The 20,927-nt window shown below is 45.6% G+C and overlaps 1 protein-coding gene across 2 annotated transcripts; it reads left to right on the top strand.

Annotated features, from left to right (window-relative positions):
• Positions 1 to 953: 953 nt before the first annotated feature.
• On the top strand, positions 954 to 20,763 carry EIF4E2 (eukaryotic translation initiation factor 4E family member 2). 2 transcript variants are annotated; one of them, XM_074911888.1, is made up of 8 exons: positions 954 to 1,036; positions 1,847 to 1,961; positions 3,259 to 3,393; positions 5,849 to 5,953; positions 8,882 to 9,034; positions 9,123 to 9,259; positions 17,586 to 17,664; positions 20,280 to 20,763. In XM_074911888.1, exons 1-7 carry the CDS (start codon positions 1,017 to 1,019, stop codon positions 17,629 to 17,631), a joined length of 711 nt encoding a protein of 236 aa, XP_074767989.1. In that variant the 5' UTR covers positions 954 to 1,016; the 3' UTR covers positions 17,632 to 17,664; positions 20,280 to 20,763. The 2 variants fall into 2 exon arrangements, with proteins under 2 accessions (XP_074767989.1, XP_074767991.1); XM_074911890.1 differs by lacking the exon at positions 17,586 to 17,664.
• The last annotated feature ends 164 nt before the right edge of the window (positions 20,764 to 20,927 follow it).

Below are 20,927 nucleotides of genomic sequence, written 5' to 3'. Positions count from 1 at the left end.
CCACAAGTTGGTGGAGAAACAGAAACTACTTCAGTCAGAAATCCATTTACTCATTCTGCCAGAATGCAGAATTATTGGTCAGATGTTTGCAAAATACTACAAGAAGATTCTGTGCTCACGAGGAACCCAGGAAAGAATTCCTAAAATATGAGGAGATGCCGGAGGAGGGACTATCTCTGCTGCCCTCTCTAAACTGTCCGTTATCATCTGCTGACACTGCAGGCATTGCAGGCTCTTCCCTGGTGTGGAATTTTTTCCCTCTCCTCTTCCTTCCCTGGACCCTATCCACCTCTCAGGTAGGGTGTGCTAGAGAAATAAGAGTTAGCAGGCAGAGCAATGAGGTGTAGATCTTGAGAGATCTATTCACAGGGTGAAGGATGCTGATGACAGGCCTACGTGGGGAATCATCCCCCAGCCCCACCTGTACAAGATCTGTGCCATCCCTCACGATATACTGAAGGGAAAAGGAAGGGATGGGGGCTGGTGGCCTGGTGGGGTCTTGTCTGACACCACAGGAGATAAATTGGGCAGACCCCTTAAAAAGTGACTGACTGGCTCCTAAAACTGTATCTACCAGAGACGAATGAACACAGTGAATAAAATGGCAAGGTGCTTGAACCGGCTGGCCGTGTCTCTTTGCAGCGGGCGCCCGTACCGCCGAGCGCTGGGTGTCGTGTGAGGTGACAGCTCGACGCCAGGCCCCACCTCACGGCGTTTCCCGCCTCTGGCGGCGGCCCCTCCTCGGGCCACCCCCAACATGGTGCCTCTGGCCTCCTGCCACTCCCAAGATGGCGGCTCCCCCCCGGGGTCTCACCAGAGTCCGCACTCAAGATGGCGACGGGAGCGTCCCTTTTCCCTTCTCCTCAGCTCCTTCCGTCGTGCGCCGTGCTTATGGTGCCGGGGGGAAGCTCGGGGCGGCTCCCTCCGCACCGACGGAAGCGGCGGAAGGCTTCGGGGAGCGGACCCGGCGGAGCGGAAGTCGCTGAGGGGAACGGAGGTGGCGGCAGCGAGCGACGATGAACAACAAATTCGACGCGTGAGTCGGTGGCGCGGCCACCCCCCCCACCACCACCGCTGCGGGCGGCTGCGCGGCCCCGCTCCCTGCCGGGGGCTCGCCGCTGCCTCGGCGCCGGCCGGGCGAGACGCGATGAGTCACGGGGCCGCGCACGGCCCCGTTCCTCCCCTCCGAGCCCGGCCCGACCCTGCCCGGGTGCTGCCGCCTGGCCCCGAGGAGATGCGGCCCCGGGGGGTGGGGGTGGCCGTCCGGCGGCACCAGGCTCTGCTGGTGGCGGGGTACCCCTCACCGTGCACCGCCGCGGGGCGGGCGGGCCGGCCGGGGAGTCGCGAGCCGCCTTCTGGCCCCGCTTCTCGCTCATCTTTCCCGGCCCTTCTCAGGGAATGGGGCTGGCGGAGAGCGCTGTGGGGTGCAGGGCGCTGGTGTGGGGCTGCTGGCCCGAGGGGCTGCGTCCGGGGACCTGGGTGGGAGGGAGAGAGGCGGCAGAGTTACAGTGAAGGCTTTCAGCGTTTGCCCCCGGGCAGTAAGGGATCTTGACGGTAGTTTCTATGGCAGATCTGTGTCTAGTACGAGCTGCTTGAGTTTGTTCTAAAGAGGCATTTTGTTCACTTCTGCTTAAAAGTGTGTGGTGAAGATGCCTGTGATGGGCTCTGGGCATGCAAAGCAGTAGTAGTAGTTCTTACTGCGTGGGTTGTCAAGCGTAGATGTACAAACGCTGATGGCCCTTGCACCACGGGGGAGCTTTGAAGCAGAGACTACTGGGGCTTGGTATGGAACTTCTCAGCTGCGAGATGCAAGACTCACTTCCTTTGTTCTCTTTTTCTTTATCAGATTGAAAGATGATGATAGTGGAGACCATGACCAGAATGAGGAGAATAACACACAGAAAGACAGTGAGAAGGAAAAGAATGATCGAGAGAAACCACAGAGTACTACCAAGAGGAAGGTATGGTGGTAGCATCTGCATTCCGTTGCTAGGGCATGATGTGGGAGTGCTAGAGGGTCAGTCCTCAATTCAAGGATAAGGAAAATATGTGTTGGTGGGTTGTGGTCGCTTAGTGCGCTGTCACTTGTTGTAATGAAGGCCGAAGGGCTACCTTAGCATGTGGATAATTTGATGTAGCTTTTTGAGGTATATAAATGGAGGGATGAATGCTCTCTTTACAAATGCAGCTAGTACTCTGCCAGGTTTTTGAATAGAAATGAGAAATAAAGCTTTATTTTCACCAGAAATTTTGTTTGGAAGAGGATGTGGAGGAAGGACTGATTGGCAGGGAAGTAGTGGCTTGCAGTTGCTTTACCAGGCTGTGTTGGTGCTGCTGTTGGAATAACTGTTCAGATGGGTCTTGTATATGTAGTGTAGCCTAGCTAAGAAGACATATATCCATCCTGTTTGTGGGGTTTTTTTAATCCTGCGCTTAGGAAAACTATTCTGTTTAAAGGAATGCAATCCTTAAAAACTTCACATAGACAAGAGGAGAGATTTAAGCCCTAGTAACTCTTGTAACAATATTAAGTGATACAAGATACGGGCTTTTGCGTTTAGGTTTTTTTCCTGTCAATTTTGACTCAGGTAGTGAATTCTTGTTAGCCTCTTTTATGATCATTAGAAGTCTTTTTAATCAGAAATGGGTGTTTTGGAAATTGAAAAATGATTACTGCCCACTGCTAGCTATGGGTTCTGCCAAAGCTGACATAACGAGTTCTAAGACTAATCCTCCCGGAGTGTTAGGGTGTTGTTTGCTTAAGGGAGTTGGTGACACCAAAGGGTTATAATTGCTTTTGAATCATGGTTTAGTATAAATGGGTTTTGTTTTTCCCAGGGAAGGAGAGTGTCTTTTTATTTAATTTGAAAAAATTAAAATTCTTTCATTCTGCTTTTAGATTTTTTCCTTTGAGAGGGGCACAGTTAAGGACTACAGGAAAATTTAGTAATACTGCCTCTAATAGTTGTGAGGATTGCCTTTTTTGTGACACTCTCCTGAGCTTAAGTTGTTATTTCCACAGCCATCCCTGCACTGCAAATTTCTAATATGCTTTGAAATAGTCAACTGCTGTTAGCCTAATTGTCCATTTCAGACAATTAACAGTTTAAAACAATTTTTCTTTAAAAATGAGGATCAGTTGTTTGTTCTATAGTCTGTGAGGGCAGGAATGTGAACTTCTGATGCTGTGAATGTAATTTTCCCCATTCCCCTTCTAGAAGAGTGTATGAGGGGTAAGCAAGTCTTTCTGTTCTGCAGGCTGTTGTCCCAGGGCCAGCTGAGCACCCCTTGCAGTATAATTACACCTTCTGGTACTCCAGACGAACACCCGGGAGGCCTACCAGCTCACAGAGTTACGAACAGAACATCAAACAGATTGGCACCTTTGCCTCCGTGAGTATTCCCCTGTTGTGCTTGTGTCACTTGGGCACAGCGTAGTCATTGTGGCTGCCTTACTGCCTGTGTGCTAGGTGTATGCACATGCAGGCTGTGCTCTTGTCAGGAACAGAGGAGAGTGGGTGAATTGCCATGGCTTACGTATGAGTTCTTGAATTACCTGCAGCAGGTGATGTGTCTTAAGCAGTTCTCCTGTGCTACACTTCTGTGCCTGCAGTAATGGTGGTAAATGGAATAACAATAGAAAATTAAAAGAACTTCCATGCAGCTTAAATCTGCTAGCTGGAGCAGATCTTGACAGGTGAGCAAGAGAAGAAAGCAACAGCTTTTCTGGCTGCAATGTAGGTGTGAAACAAAGACTGTACAGTCATCCCCCTGCACTTCCCACTGCCTCTATTTCCACCACAAAGACTGTGTTTGGAACAAGCATCTGGTGTGCTGTATCTACAAACAGCTAGTGGGCCGTTATCTGTCTGGCAGTGGTGACTGAAGTGCAGTTTGGTGTTGCAGTGAAATTCGTTAAAAGGCAAACTGCCCTCCCTTTCCTCTTCACTTCTTTGTGCTTGTTTATTTCTGGACTAAATCGAGCATATGCTGGAAAGGTAGTGTTGGGTTGTTGCATGGTACTGGCAGTGTAAAACCATCATTAAGATCCCAAGATACATGAGCAGAACTTGTCTCCATTGTAGAGGCACCACATACGATACTGTTCTCAAGTCTAGGAAGTCTGTTGGCTGCTTTTTCTTTTCCTTTTTTTTTTTTCTTTTAAATCTAGTTTTTCCAGATTTTCCAGGTTCCCCTGCAAATGTTACTTTTACCCACCAGTAAATCTTCTGTAATGTCAGAATTTGTAAAATTATACCTTTATCCCTTCTGGAGGCTGTGAACATATGCCTGTCCAAGCAGCTGGGTTGTGTTACTGCATCCCTGCTGGGTAAGAGTAGGCAGAATAGCTCTAAGCCTATCGCTGTGGGTAGTTACTGCTCCTATTCCCCTGTGTGAGCAAGTACTTTTAGTTCAGTGAATGAAAAATGTTGCTACTGCTTGATGATCTGGCAATAACTTTTTAGTCTGTTAAATCAGTGTAGACTTAGCATTGTTTTAGATCCTTAGGGGGGAAACTTCACATTCTTTTGTCTGCTCTTTGCTGCAAAGTGTTTGTGGGTGCTATTGTAGGTTGGAAGTGCTAGAGTAGAGTTAGGATGGAGAGAGTTTGGCAACAGATCTGATAATGTGTTTGATTCCAAATTCTGTCTGAAGAGGAGGAAGAACAAGCTTCAGAAAGAAATGTCTGAGCCTAAGTCTGAGTGCGGATTTATTCTTTGCTTTTCAGTAGGAAGTTCTAAAGCCTTTAAATGCTAACCACTAGAGGGCATATTCACTCGGTGTAAGAATGCCATTTCTACACTGCATTTGGATGTGTGACAAAAATAGATTGCTTCTGACCCCACCTCAGTCACGGTTCATAATTTTATTGGCTATAAAAGCAAATTCCTGCTTGGATGGCAGAGGTCAGGGATTGGAGCAGAATTCCAAGTGCTGACCAAGTCATTAAGATCTCTGTCAAAGTACTTGGGATGGTGTCTAACCCTTCCAGCTTCACTACTGATCTGCTTAATAGCTATCGTCTTGCTGAGTGGGGTCCTCTTAAAATATGGAAATTAGTATAATCTCTTCCAGTGCCTTGTTTTGTTTTAAAGATCCAGCCTCTCTAAAATCGTTTCTTATTCAGAGAATCTGAAAGGATAAATATGTTATTTTTAAGAATTAGAAAAGATAATTCCCTTGCCTTCTGGTTGGGTTGTCTGAAGTAGACACAAGGATGCCAGAATGGAAACTGGTCAAAGTGAAGTGGTGCAAGTGTACCATGGCAGATTGTGAAAGGAAATAAGAGTTATTTAAATAAAAGCTCTGAATGGTGCCTTAAGATTTTAAACCAGTGCCAGAATGTGTCTTTTGTCTTAAAACCTGGATATAGTAAAATTAAATACAAAAAAATGTCTAATTTGGAGGCTCCTGCAGTCTACAGGATTGCAGAGAGCAGCAGTTAATGCAGGGCTAATGTGTATAGTGTAGAGAGCTGTAGCTGATGCACTTGACACACATCCACTGATTGAAAGTCTGGGCAGTAGGATTGACAAGATATGTTTGGAACTATCCTCCAGAGCAGCAGCTATCTTAGCCCAGATTTCTTCAGACAAACACCAGGTGACTTTGGAGGCACCTTTTGAATATTCCAAGCAGTCGTGGAGCCAGTCAGAAACAGTCATCCAAGCTCTGATCCTACCACTGCTGTCTGGGTATCATAATCAACACCCTTGTGTCAAGAAAGTAGCGCAGAAGAGGAGAAAGTGGCTCTGGCCAGCTGGTGTAGAAAGGGAAGCTTGTTTCTGCAGGAATCTTGGCTGTGAACAGTTTGAGAAGCCTCATTGTGTGGTTTGTGTCATTGCAGGTGGAGCAGTTCTGGCGGTTTTACAGTCACATGGTACGTCCTGGGGACCTGACAGGCCATAGTGACTTCCATCTTTTCAAAGAGGGGATCAAACCCATGTGGGAGGTGAGTTGGAGCTCTCATTTCTACCTTGATATTTTCCCAGAGTATTCTGGAGGGAACTTTCCACAGTGAAGGGACCCTTGTCATTAAATGGCACTCCAGGCTTCTCTTGGGTGCAGTCCTTTCTTCTGGGTTTCCTGTAAACTTGTCCTCAGAATTCTGTCCCATGTAACCTGTGGTCTGCTGGCAGAGGGGAGGGAAGATGCAGGGAGCTGCTAGCTGCGTTCTCCCAAAGGTTGCAGAGCTGCCCTTACCCGTGGGTCAGGAGGATCTCTGGGCAGTGTTGCCTGGAGCCCAAGAAGGAGGGAACCTCAACTAAGCTCTGTGCCTCCTAATATGGACACTTGCCCTTTATTATAGCTTTGTCCAGTGACAGCAGTGTGGGGCTTTTCTCTAGAAGGGCCGGACCTCTGTAAGTGGAATTTGGCAAAGCTTGTAAGAAACCAACCCTCGTTTTTCAGACAAGGAAGGAAGAGGTGCATATGGTTAAAAGCCTACAGCTGTATGCATAGCTGAAGATGGAAAGAATACTTAGCCCTTCATTTGCTTTTTTTGTTCCAGGGCACTTAGTTTGCTTCTGTTCATTCCTATCCAAATCTGTTAAAAAAGAAAAAAAAAAAAATTGCCCAGCAAATCATTCTTCCAGTTCCCAGCTGCTTCCAGCAATGACCAATACTATTCGCAATATGAGGATTTTATGTGTTGCTCTGAAGTACCTAATTATGCTGCTTGGTCCCAAGAAATTTATATGTGACCCTAGTTGGCAATTATTTTAAGCAAGGTATTTTACAGCCAGTTACAGCAAATACAATTTATATAAAACGTTGAACCCTCTTTGGACTCATCATGAGCTGTCTGCTCTGATAACGTGTCAACCAGAGAGTCCACAAGTTAATGACACCAGAGTTTTTATAAAGCATTCCCTGTAGCCATTTTAAGATGGGGGTGGAGAGATTCTTTGGTTTTTTACCTCTGGCCCCACTCCCTTCTTGTATTTATAGAAGAGGACCTGGATCTTGCTTCTGGCCTTCCCTTTGCTTCTTGCTTCTTAGGGCTTTGTTTATGCTCCTTTCTCTTACAGGCTAATCCTTACTTACTGTCATTCTTGTAGGCACATGTATGTGTTTATGTAGCTCTGATCTTTTTCTGGATCCATCTGTGCCTTTTCTGGGTAAAGTCAGAAGCACTCAGCATAATGTTCCCTGGTGGTTTACTGGGCTGCAGATCGTTATTATTCTGGTAAAGGGAAATCAAATGCTTGACTGAACTGAAACTTGTTTAACCTGAAAGAAAACTAACAATAACCATAAAACACACAATACAGCATCTGCCTCCCAATCACTGTTCTCTTTCTAGCCTTTAACCTGCTTAAACCACCTTTGAAATATTTTGAGCAATACCATTTTCTCTTTTGACAATTAGTCATTGTGGAACGTTTGAGGAGTTAATCCCAACTCCCTGCTTAAAGACGGAAGCCTAGACAGCTTAATTCTTCGAGTGTGATGTTCACAGTTTAGAAAACAAAACACTTAATCAGAAAGTAGTTTGCATCTCATGGGAGTATGTGACATTCCTAGAGCTTGTGTTGATCTGGATTCTTCGCCATGCATGTGGCTGCTGTCATGCTTTGAGGTTTGTCCGGAGCTGATGCTTTCCCCTTTCAGTACAGGCTTTAGCACATACCTGAAAAATAGGAGGCTGGTGAATGCTGCTGTTACGCTGGCACTTCTATATTTGCTCAGGATTGCTTCGTTAGCACTTGCTGTCTCTGAGAGCATACAAATGTTTCATTTTGTCTGAGCCCTAGAGAAGCTTTAAGGCTAAAATAAAGTTAACTTTGTTTCATTAAGAAGGGTTGGGCTGCCTTGTCTAGCATCTTTGAGGTGTGTCCCAGCTTGGCAGAGGGGATGGCTGATGATTTGGCCAGGGATGTCCTGTGTTGTGCAGTCCCCTCCAAGTTATCCTTTGCTCTTCCCTGTTTCTGTCCTAGACCCGTCTTCCCTTTCCCTTCCTAACTACCACCTCTTTGACTTGTTCCTACCTCTCTCATTCCGGCTTTGAATGGAATTTGTTCCCCTCTCACCTTGTAAGATTTCACAGCTACAGTGTTGTACAAGAGAGTGCCACAGCGTTCTGCACAGAGGAGGAGCTGCTGTTTGACGTAGGTGTGGGTTCTTTAAAGCAGGGGAGTCTGTAGCAGTTTCAGCTCTTTCAGGTGCAACGTGGAATCAGTATTGAGGTGATGGACTGGGTGCTTCACATAAAGTTTTTTTTTCTTTACTCTCTCCTCTCATTTTTTGGTTATTTTCCTGGGTCACCACAGTCTGGAACAAACATTCAGCTGTATGGTGTGTGATGATGTCAGTGATTCCCAGAGAATCGGCTGTGTTAACACAGCTTGTGAGCCCATTCATGGAAATGTGGAAGGAAAGTGTTTTATCAACTTTTCACTTGTTTTTAAATACCACTTTGCAAACTTTTTCCCTGCCTTCCATGTTCTGTGGTGAGGGATTTTTCCTGTTTTACAATCAGAATTAAGTATACAGGGGATTAGACAAAAGGGGAATCAGTCTAAGCTTTAGGACTAGTTTTAGGGTCCTTGCCTCTAGTTCTGTGTGTAGACTGGTAGGCTGGTGCTGGGCTCTAGTGTTTTGATCCCACTAGCACTCCCATTAGCAAAGACTTCAGTGCATAAAACTTTGTCTGGAATGCTGAGGGTCATTGTTTCAAATACTTTGTATTCAAAGTAAATAGTATACCTCTGTCTCTGCTTGTACTGGGGAGAAGCAACATGTTCTTGCTTGAAAATACCTCCATTCTGTCCCTTGCCCCACCCAATCAATATCTGCTCCTGTCTGTGGCTCTGCTATCTTGTGGGAAGCAGAAAAATAGCTGAAAGAAAACAAATCGATTTCTTGCCCCTTTTCCTAGGATGATGCCAACAAAAATGGTGGTAAATGGATTATCCGTCTGCGAAAGGGCTTAGCGTCACGATGCTGGGAGAATCTCATTTTGGCAATGTTGGGAGAACAGTTTATGGTAGGGGAAGAAATCTGTGGGGCAGTCGTCTCTGTCCGATTCCAGGTAAGCACTTTGGAGAACTGGCGTGTACTTCCATTTGGCAGGGCTACAAAAAGTACCATCTGCTTACCCCTCGCATGCTATTCTGTAGGAGGATATTATCTCGATATGGAACAAGACAGCCAGCGACCAGGCCACGACAGCCCGGATACGCGATACGTTACGAAGAGTGCTCAACCTACCTCCCAACACCATCATGGAATATAAAACACACACCGATAGCATCAAGTACGTGTGGTGGCAGGGGGAGGGCCTGCTGCTGGTTGCATGCGTGCTTGAGCAGTTTAATGCAGATAGCAAGAATTGAAAGAAGTGCTCATGTGCATTAGGGCTGTTCACTGCAAAGAGTAATACAAACAGCAGCATTTGTTGCCAGTGCGCTTTGAAAGCCAAATATCTGTGTCATTATCATGCCGTTAGGGACATTTGGTTCTAATAGTAAAACCTATTTTTTAAAGTGTATATATAGTCCAGGGCTTTTTCAGTAATCCACCCAGCCTGTCACCTGGGAGATGGGCAGCCCAGTGTGGGACTGTGGCTTGATATATTCAAAGACAAGATTGCAGTGGGGGGGGACAAGATCATTTGAATAAATAGAGATTCTGGGGAATAAAGTGCGGAAGCTAAGGGGGATTTATAGTGCCATTAGACTTATAAATGATCTTGGAAAAGTGCTGTGTGAATTTACAGTGCTGTACAAATGATTTCTAATCATAATAAACGTCATATATTAAGTCTTCCAGGCCCTGGTGACAGAGGCTCTTTAACAAGAGTAGAAGATCATGGTACACAGAGAGGACAGCTGTATTTTTAAATAAACCTATTATAGCTTACCATACCAGGCCATTCAGGGTGACTTTTATTTCCTAGAGAATGACAAAAAATTGCACATATAGGTATTAGTTAGAGGTGAATAATGTAATTTTCTCTTAAGTGTATTATAAACCAATACAATGATTAGGTCCTGTTGGTTAAAAAGGTGTACCTGGAAAAAGAAGTGAAACAGATTACTAAGGCACTGATAGAGCAGTGAGCTTTTTAATCTAACCTGTAGTCAGGGTGCAAGTACCTTTCATGACTTCCTTTCATTACGCTAGCTTGTCCTTTCCACATACTCACCCTGTCATCAGTGTGCTGTCAAACAGTTTGGTGAGATCAGTCCTGTTTTTAGCAGACAGCTAGCTTTGAGTTGTGGCCAATTTTGAGTGTGGGTCACTAGCAATAATACAGAGGTCTTATTTAAATTGCCTATAGGCATCTTGTGTTTCACGTGGGAAAGAGAAGGGAAGGAGAAATTATTATTAAACTGAATCTTTTCCAGGCAGTTTTGGTTTCTGAAAGTTCTTTCTTCTGTTGCTGAAATCTCGTATTCATGATTTTGCCCGTAATATTTCTCATGCACTTTTTGCCGGGAGAGGGCACTATCGACTCTCTGTCCATGTTATGAGATAGCAGAGCACTCATGTGGACACATAACAGGGTATTTCACTCTTGTTCAGCAGTAGCAGACTGCAGACTGTGATGATGCGGCTTTATGGTGGGAGGAGGGAGGTGTTTGACTTTTCTCTGTCTCTGTAGGGAAAACTGTGTACTGAGCCAACTGTCCTAAGCTGCAGTGGTGGTTCAGGTAGCAAGTTTAGAATGGAAATGATGTGGCCTTTGCCTTACACGCTATCACCACCAGCACTTCCTAGCACAGAGAATGCTGCTGTGGCAATGTTTGTAACTGTCCTTGCTCTGACAGATGTCATTCCTTGAGTGATGATGCATCCAATATTGTGGTCTTATTTTCCTGCAACAGCGTAAATGCTGTGTTTGCTGCCCTCTCTTCCTGCATAGCATCAAAGTTTCATTTTGTGCTACTGACGTATGGTGCAAAATGAGCTGGTCCAAGAATAACAGGTGTTTGAGGAATCAAGTTTAGTAGCTCAGATTACAGCTGGGAACAATTCTTAAATAGGGGCGGGCTGGCTTGTCTTCTGCTTATTTGTCTGTGAGTAGGAGGGATAGTCAGAAATTGGTTTGGTGGTGTCCTAGTGAGGTAGATCTAAGCAATTAACCTTCCACCATGTAGGGGATCACGAGAACCCTTTTTTTCCATTGCCTGGCTTGAGCTGCATCAGTCTGATTGCAGTGCTGGCCAACATCTCCTAATGGCACTGGTGTAAATTCAGAGCAGAAGTACTTGTCAGTGGAGTTCCCGTGTAGTGATGTGTGGATTGACTTCTTGTGCCTTTCTCGCATGGTACCAGCAGGCAGCAAGCGGCAGCAGCTGTAGAGAGGTGATGGTGCCTGTTTCATTGACAGAGAAGAGCAGGACAGCCCCAGCTTTCATTCTGACTCTGCTTGGCTATGCTTCATATAATTAAGGTTCTCTCACTAATGAAGAATCTCTTGTGTAACTAGTTCTATCCTCCATAAAGTCTGGCTCCTTCTCCTCACCCATCTATCAAGCCCTGTTGAAATACTGTCTGTCATGAATAAACTCCACTTATGCTGTGCATGTACCATGTGATTTATGACTCGGGAGGGCTTTCTAGCCAGCACTCTATATTCACACTCTGGCTGTGTTTTATGAAAGGCTCTAATGGAAGAGCAATGCTGTAGGCTTTGTCAGGGCTGCCTTTCTAGGGGGGCTTGTGGCATTTTTCATTTGTATGGGCTGCATCTCTCCACTAGAGCTTTGCTCATGTGCAGGGTTTGATTGGCATTGATTGTGCTTCAGGGAAGGGAGCACGCTTAGCAAGAAAAGAACAGGCGTTTCTCAAAACCTTGACTTTTAGGTAGTGAATTGACCTGGATTAGCTTTTAACACACTGTAAATGAACGCTTCTGTAGAAATTGCTAGCATGCCCCTCACTGTGGGACCTCAGCCCTGTGTTTCAGGTTTTATATATTCCTTTTGTGATGATGCATTTCATATGAACTCATTTTAGACACCATTTTTCATGAGTTGTCAGTAAGTCTACAGCCCCCTTTGTTTCAGAAAGCGGTGGTGCTGCCAAGCTGCATTTGAAAAGTATCTGTTGCTTCACAGCTATTCCAAGGAGCTATTCTGCATTCTGTCCTTTCCGCTCTCAGTGATGGGGCTTGTGCATTTAGCTAGATAAGCAGATCTTTCATTGCAATTTTCCTGTGTTTGTCCTTTCTCTTGCTTGTGATATTGACAAGCTGCCTAAATCCTAGTGAGTGGAAGGGTCAGCCTAGTCTGTATTAATTTCCAATCTTGCTAGAAGAGCTAGAACAATCTCTTGGACTCTGCTTAATTCCAGGGGATTTATAGTATCTTAGATGTTACACTGCTGAGCACCTGAAAAGAACATATGTCACATTTTGTGGACTACCTTGTTTCAGTAGCTGGAGAGGCTTCTCTTTGTTCCCTCGGAGGTGGACTGAGAGAGGTGTGCTTGGATGTAGCGAACCACTTAATAGGGTCTGTTCATCAGTGGTGTTAACCTTGAAGGTGACACAGTCCAGCAGTGACAGTGGGTTGTGGACAGTGGCAGTCTCTGTGGTTTGGAATTAAGGGGGAAAAAAAAAAAGAGACCTCTTAAAAGACCTCTTACTGCCTCCTTTTTTTGAAAGCAGAATATTGCTGTCCATGGCCTGGTCATGTCTCAGTGAAGCCACTGAAAATATTCAGGTATCTGTAGCAAGTGAACTGCAGTTGGGAAGAGGGGTGGAGGGGAAGTAATCGCTGTAAAGTTTGATTTTTGAGCATTGCAGCATGAAGTGCTTGGCTGTCTTGCACACACCTTTGCCCTGCCTGGGGTTATCAGCCTTTTTTTTCTGCACCTATCACTGTGTGATCAGTGACCATCTCCTTTGTTGAAAGCTCTCACCTGCAGTACCACCCAGAAATCCCAAGTAAATTCAACAACATTGCTTCGTATGCCAGGAGAGACCAGACCTGTGGCCATACAGCAGGCTGTCACTGAGCGGCCTGGTCTGGAAATATTTTGGTTGCTGTGTGACTTTATGGATCATCCTGTCAGCTCTAAAGCAAGGCTGTTTTTTCTGAAAACAAAGCTTCAGTTATTTGTAAGTGCCTGCTGCAGTGAGAGCTGAGCAGGGTATAAAACTATCCTTTCCTTTCAAAGTCACCACTGATAACTAATGGGATGACTCAAGTAAATGAGAATAGTTGATCTTAATAGCGCTGGCACTGGGTTCATTTCGCTGCAGGCAGTTGAAGGAAATGGCCTCAGACTGTATTTTAGTTAGGAAACAAGCAGATAGCCTATGGAGGGAATAAGGGTATATGCTGTAAGAAAACTGCAGGGGCAAGGTTCTTGGGACAAAAAAATGAGAAATGACCAAAAAAGTGAGGAATGACAAAGAGAAATCCTCATGGAAGTGGCAGGTGTTGAGCAAGAAAATCAGTGCTTGTGAGACAGTAAGCTGGCAGTGGGGTGCTTGTGGGAAGTCCCCCTTGTTGTTGCATCAGCGTTCAGCTAATTCTGTAACACTGTTATGTTTTTATAGCACTAGTTTCCATTTGTTTGCTAATCTCCAAGACTTTAGGAGAACCCTTCAATACTGCTGGCCTAGTTGTGTCATCTTTATCTTTGACTGTATCTTAAATGGTGTGAGCAGGGTTAACCTTGTCTAAAGTTTGGTGGTTTTCAAATGGGACCCATACACGCTGGCTGATGCCTGTCGATGGAAAGCAGGTTGCCTTCGGTTTTGCCAGCTCTAGAGAGCTGCGTTGTTTCACCCTCATTCCTTCAAGTCTGAGAGCAGGAATAAAAGCTAGAGGAGAGTGAAGAGGTTCCAGATCTAATAGCTGTCCTCTTCTCCTGAGTCTCTGCAATGCTGGCTTAATTCATTTATCACTCCATTCTCCAATTCCGGTAATATTTCCAGGTGCTGCAAATAGAAGAGCACTTCCGTAGACCTGGGCTTTGAAATGATAGATTCATTGATTCATTCTCCATCACTGTAGTATGCTTTATTCAGCAGTGTCCGTGACTTTGTAAAAGGCTTCCTTATCTTGGTGGCCTGTCTCTTACCAAAGAAGTGACTATAACTTATTTATTTCGTGTTTCTTTTCAAGGAGGTCAGTTCAAATGTGTTCCTTTCAAAGTCACAATGACTTCCCTATTTGCCTTTGATACAGATACTGCCAGATATGTGAAAGAATTATTTCAGACTAGGAGAATATCCTAGATTTTTTAAAAGCTATTAGTTTTCAGGCCTGTCACAAAGTTCTTGACTGGCTTTGAACAAATCCCAAACACTCTGATAGAAGTTGGGGAGCATCCAGGAAGAGGCCGTGCTGCTCTGGACACCATACCTGCAGAGCGTAGTGAGTAATCAGTGTGCGGGGAGATTGCACACAGGGTGGTGGAAGGGACAGACATTGGTGACTGTTGTGAGGGCAGCACCCACTGTAGGCTGCTCTCTGTCTCCTTTTTTAGCTGGGGAAGGAAATGGTAAGGAGGCAGGGCTGCACAGGGAAATACTGAAGGGGAACTGCTAGGACTTAAAGATTGAGGGTGGTTGAAGGAAACAGCTAATGCTGCTTGCACAATGGTGATTTGTAAAGTCCCTTGAAACAGCTGTGACTTCTCTTCCTCTTTTTGCTGGAGTTTCTGGTAGTGGCTTCTTTTTGGTTTGGTTTTGTTTTTTTCCTCCAACTTGATAGGGATAAAGGGAGCCCTGCCTGGATCCTGACTCTGGGCAGTGGGGGAGAAGGTGGGAAGTTTCAACAGTTGTGGGTCCAGAATGAGTGTGGAAGAACAGCTCTGGCTGACTTTATTTAGAGTGCTAATGTTTCCATTTCCCATCTGTTCAGTGGGAATAATCTGAGTGTTGGGGATCAATTCACTGAGTATCTGATCGCTGCGCAGACAGTATAGCAATAAGGTACTAAAAATGTCTATACATAAAAATAACCTCTTAGACTCTCTGGCACTGTGCCTTTGGCACGTCACAGGTCATAAAGATTCTGCCAGACAAAATTAACTGGCAGCCTTGTTCGGTATGAAATGGAGAGCCGTTTGCTCTGCTAGCATAGTTTAGGTACATTAGGGCAGACACATCCTGGTAGATTTTTTCAGTCAAGTCAGCAGATAGTTGGAGTCATTAGTACTATGATATGTATAAGGGTCTTGGCTTAAAAATTATTGGCTAGAAGAGCTTTTTCTCTATGTCTGTGAGAAGGACTTGGCAACTGAAGGACTATGTGCATGATGTTATTGGGATGTTGGAATGCGGGACTCCCTGGTTTGAAGGGGGTAATAAATTATTGATTGTGTTGACAGATAATCTGCTCTTGTGTCACTTCTGCAGAGAACAGAAGTTATGAGTTTGGGGAGAACTGTGGGAGAGGAAAGAGAGAAGATGTGATAATGGGTGATGGAAATAGAGTAGAAATATAAGGCTTGGGAAGTTGGAGGGAGGACATGAAGGTAGAGACTTTTTGACAGGGCTGGAGACATGCATAGCTTTCTAACCTGCGTTCAGCAGCCAAGAGGGCTTCAGATCCAGTTTGTCTTCCCCCTAACTTTCTCCTGAAGGGAGGCAGTTGTGCCCACAGTGTCTAGTACCATGTGCTGACTGGGTGACATGGGCAGTTTTCCTTTCTCTGGAAGATTTCTTGACCTTGTGACTTTGAAGGGTGCTGTGTCTGGGGAGACTTGGGGAGGAAAGTTCCCATTTAGGGTCTTCTGTGCCACTGCCTTGCTTAGAATGAGCCACTTGTGGGTTTCTCTCCTCCAAGCAACATACTGCTGTACCTCAAGCTGAATTGCACATCTGACCTGCTATACTAATGCAGCACAGCTGTGTCCTGTGTTCTGACAGCATCCTGTTCACCTACAGCACCCTCTGCTATATTTCTCCCTCATGTTTCCCTTGGCTTCAAGGGCTTATGTCTCAGGGTCAGCTAGAGATACCATGTAGCTTTGGGACTCCCATGGATTGCTGTTCCTCACTTGTCCATCCTAGTCAAGATCAGGAAGATTTTGAGCTACCGTGGATGGAGGAAGACTGAGGAGAAGATGTAGCCAGCCGTAGATAAGGACTCTCTTAGACCACATGATCACCTTGGTAGTTTACTGGAGCCTGTGCCTTGTGGGGGCTATGGAGATTTAGTTGATTCTTGGAAGCTTTGCTAAAGCAGTTTTAAGCTGGGAAAAACTGGAGTGTTCTTCCATTCACAAGGCTTGTACTGGTGGTGCTGAAGTCAGTGATCTTTAGGATTTCACCTGTAGCACTTTCAAAAGAGGGATTTGCTGTCCTGTGGTCTGGGAAGGCAGTGTCTTCATTTCCAAGCTGTACACCACAGTGACAAGCTTTTTGCTTGTGCCCTCTTTGCTGGGTTCCAGCAAGAATGCCTGTATGTAGTGTACAGTCTTGCAGAGTGCATGTGACGGGTATCTATTTATTTGGGCTATGACTTTACTGGGAAAGAGCATGTGACACCAGAGCTGCTTCTGCAGATGCTGGCTGGGAGCTTGACTCTGTGAGGCTCAGGTAAGAGGCAGGCTGGTGGTCTGGTTTTGACACGGATGCTGACTAATACAGGGTTTCCATTTTTGGACTCTCCTGTTGTATTGCAGTGGCCTGATGAGGCAATGCAGAAAACAAGATGTGAGGTAGCTGCTAAATACCAACAGCAAAATCTGCATGGTGGTCTGGTTTTATGACTGAGCTGGGTTCCCTTTAAGGTCCCTCCAGCTCCATGGGACTCTCTGGGTTCAGTAAATGGCTTGGCATGTGCTCTAGGCACCAGCACTGTTTTGCTGGGCATGGAGAACTGTGAGGTTCTTAAATGTGTCTGATCCCAGAAGATAATAGTCATGCTCACATTAACCTCGGCATCTTTTCCCTGAGAGGGCTTTCAGTATGCTGCCTTTGTAAAACAGACAGCAATTTTTCAGTCTGCTAGCTTCGTCCGTCAGTAGCACTCTCCACCAGGGAATGCAGCGTTAGGCCTGTCCCTTTAACTTATCTGAAAACATTTTCATTTCAAATAGCTGTAATGTTTTTACTGGGTTGCCATTGACAGTGCAGGTTTACAATAGGAAATGAGACTTTCTAATAACAATTGGATTCTGCCACCTGATCGAAGAATTTTGTAATAATGCCATGTGGCATTAAAAGAAGCCCCTTTTGGGGGGATTACTACATACACAGGTATGTGGTGAATCATGAGGCCAGTAACTGGCTGAGTGTAATCAGCCAAGGAACGTGATAATCCTCCAGAAAGACGTAACATTGGCTATTTTATTAGCAATAGGAAATGGATATTCCATTTGTGACTGGGAAGGTCATACCTGTCTCTGGGTATTAATGTAGCTGTATCACCAGCAGCCAGTGGGAACGCTTCATGTCTGTGCAGAACGTTAAAGCTGCCTCGCGCTGTCAGATGTTTGGCTGGGTTTTAAGGATGCTTCTATCCACTAGGGCTATCAGAGAATATTGCCTTGCTCTCTGAAGACAAGTGCCTTTCAAACGCCATTGAATGTTTCTGCTCTCGTTAAAAGTTAAGAAGTGCTGTTTTTTTTGGTTTTTGTTTCATTTTTTTTTTTTCCCTCTGGCTTGCCAGGGCCTGGGAGGAGTTTCATGGCCTGGTGAACAGCAGTGGCCGCTGATCGAACGCTCCCCCTCCCTCTGTCACACCCAGGGTAGGGCCTCATCTTTCTTCCTATGTGACTTCATGGCATACCTCTCAGCTTCCAGCCCCCTTCCCATGGCCTGGCATGTTCTCTTGCCTTATGGGCCTGGTGGTGGACCCATTCTGCTATTGGCTCTTTCCCAAAGGTCAAAATGATTTTTTTATTTTTTTATTTTTTTTTTTTTTGACCAAAGACACCAACATTCACCAATTCACCATGGTCTCTATTCACACAGCATTTTCTGTGGTGATGCTGTGTGTTATTTTGCTAATGGGTCCTTAGCACTTGTGCAAGGCACTTGTATCCCAGACCTGGTCCCAGGAGGCTGAGAGGTATGTCTTCGGCTTGGGTCTGTTGCCTAGGGTTGACTGTAAGCAGATATGGAGTGGTAAATGAATGCTAAGCACATCCATGTGATGGACACAGAGAGAAGCCTGGAGCTTGGCATATGTGCCTTTGCTCTTGACAGTGGGCTGGAGCAGAATAAATTAGTCTGTCAATAAGAGCTTGTTCAGGAAGGACACACAGTCGCTACTGTATTTAGAAATAATAATGCTGTGGCTAATGAGATGAAACCACCTGCTACTTCTGGTAGTGACAACTGACCATATGCAGAGAAAATAGCCAAGGTGAGCTCAGGGCTGTTGTGAGCCTTGCAGCTCAGATTGGTTTTCCCCTCTAGTGCCCACTTCCCTGATGGCAGGCCCTTTCCTTAAGGAGGGCTAGCAGAAGGCCTGGCGGTGAGAGTTGTGTTTGGTTGTAGCCAAGTGAGATTGCTGCATTGATGAGTGCCAAGCAGAGGAACCCACTGGAAGGAAGCATTACGTTTGCCCATTTCCCACCCCATGGTGGTATGTAGCTGCTCCAACACAGCCGAGCTCTGTGGGGCTGCTGGGGATCCCAAAACCTCCCTCCACAGCTTTGGGCAAGCAGTGTTCTCATAGCTTGCTCTGAAGTCATGGGTGAAAATAGTATCTATCTTTCCTCACAGATTTGGCTTTTTGTGAGGATCAATGGTTATAAAATGTTACACAGGCACCTGGTAGTGTTGTTATTGTTTGATGACATTCAGGCGACCTTCCAGAAGAGGAGACCAGCTCACTTCATGAAATACCAGTCTTAGAAGGCAGTAAATGTACCAAGTGTATAGGAAAACAGTGACAGAGTTGATTTAGCTCTCAGGTACTGGGTTACCTATGCTGAGCAGGGAGAGTAGTGATGAGCAGAGGGCCTGGGGCACCCTGATACAGGCAAAAGGCGAGGAAATGTAGGAACTTGTCAGAGAAAGAGCTAACTAAAGTGTGCTGTTCTCCTGAGGTAGACTGCACAGGTGAAAGTACAGTATGGAGTAGAAAACCAAACCACTGTTGCAAATTAACCAGAATCCAGTTAATGAATCCTGAATCATGTTCCCCAAATGGCAGCACAGCCTACTTCGCTGGCAAGTGCAAAGGTGAACCCTAGTCTTCTGCAGATGGCCTCCAGCATGGTTTTTGCTGTCATGTCATAGCAGAGTAACTTGTTTAACTCTTTACAGAGTGTTTTTTACAGCCTTCTGCTCCTCCAGCTCTCCAGCCCGCCTCCTGGAGGTATTCCAGCATGCAATGTGCTGTGATGTTACAGCTACCGTGCAGCTCTTGGCAGCACACAGTGCTAGCTCAGGAGTTTAAGCAGGATTTTAGTCATGCAGAGCACCTTGCTTCTGAAGCTGCTGCCTTTGCTCTTCAACACAGCTCTGCTGATTTGGTGTGATATAGGCTTGGGCATCCTTAGGTGTTTGGTTTGGGCAACTTACTGCCCTGTTGCTGTTATGGGCAGAGCTGCCAAACCTATCCTCTCAAAATAATTGCAATCTTATTTATTTCCATTAGAGTTTAAAAAGCACACCACCTTTCTATTAATGTGTAAATATGCTTTGCCTGTTGCTGCTGCTCACAGGCTAGCAGTAAGCATTAACACAGGTTTCTGTAACCTGCCCCATCTTTAGTTACTGCCATGTGCCTCAAGACTATACAAATGAAGGTTGTGGACCAGCAGTTCTTTCAGTAGCCCCTGCAACTCACATGCCTGTGCTCGTGTGAGTAAAAGCTGCTGAAGAAACTCTTCTGTTTAAACTTGAGGGAAACATCCTCTTCAGATTAGATATTATTTTAAGGTAGGAGAGACCAGAGAGCTAAACTTGTTGACAGCATGACAAAAGGAGCCTAAATACAAGGGACTTAGGCAGGAGGATTTTGGACTGACAGTATGTTTGTGCTCCAGGCAAGATCCCTGAGGACAAAAGTTTGGGAAGAAAGAGGTCTTGCAAGTTGTTTAAACACCAGAATCCTTTCAGGGAGGCTTCCAGGGTCTGTCATATGCTTTGCTCACAGGAGGTGACACTTTTCTTCCCGATGAATGGGGATAAACCGGGATCTTCCTGTGTTCCAGGTGTTCTGGAGCAGCAGGTTGACTTATGTGAAAAGTCTCTCATTAGAAAGCAGATCTGCTTGGGAGGTTTAACGAGCAGTGATTTGAGTGACGTACTGGGATGGCAACACTGGTAGCCATGGTGGGTGGAATGGGGGGTGCTGTGATCTGAAGGAACGCACACCTTTAACCTCTTTCTTCCCTCTGTTTTCCAGGGATAATTCAAGCTTTCGAAACACAAAAATCACATTGTGAGAACAAGAGTTGGCACTAAGCTCCTCTCTCCGTGTCGAAAGCACTGAGAGGTTCCACCAGTGCCCTCCGAACTCTGAAGGGACTCATGGGCCACTCTCTCACACTCCTCCTTGGAGGAAGGATCCATCTGAAGCCTTCCAGCAGCAGTGACAATAGAGCCTGATTTTGTCATACACAAACTTTTTTTTAGCAGTGGGGTGGGAGGCCAACCTTTCAATTAGCAGTGTGCCCTTGGGGCCGCATCTTGCAGCACTTTCCTCTCTTTCTCTACATGGTATGCAGGATCTCTGGGATTCTGCCTCAACGTCAGAGCCTTTTGCTGAGGGATACCAGTATTATAAATATCTCTGCAGCTGGGAGGAGCTTCCCAGTTGAGAGTCAGCCCTATGGTTTTCAAATGCCCCCTTTCAGCTCTGCCAATAAATTATTGGGTCTCTTTGTTTCTTTCAGTCTCTCTTTTTTTGGCTCTGTCTAAAAATCGGTGGGATGGTATTTCTCCAGGCTATGATAAGGCCCCAGACCTGCTTCTGCCAGCTCCATAAAGCATCTTCCCCACCTACCTGAAGCAGCAAAGCATCCCAAGTGCCAGTGGTGGCCAAACTTTGCTG

This window comes from Athene noctua, chromosome 8 (assembly GCF_965140245.1).
Source record: "Athene noctua chromosome 8, bAthNoc1.hap1.1, whole genome shotgun sequence".
Lineage (NCBI taxonomy): Eukaryota > Metazoa > Chordata > Aves > Strigiformes > Strigidae > Athene > Athene noctua.
Note: the sequence above shows the minus strand (reverse complement) of the source record. Positions and strands in the feature narration are given on the sequence as shown.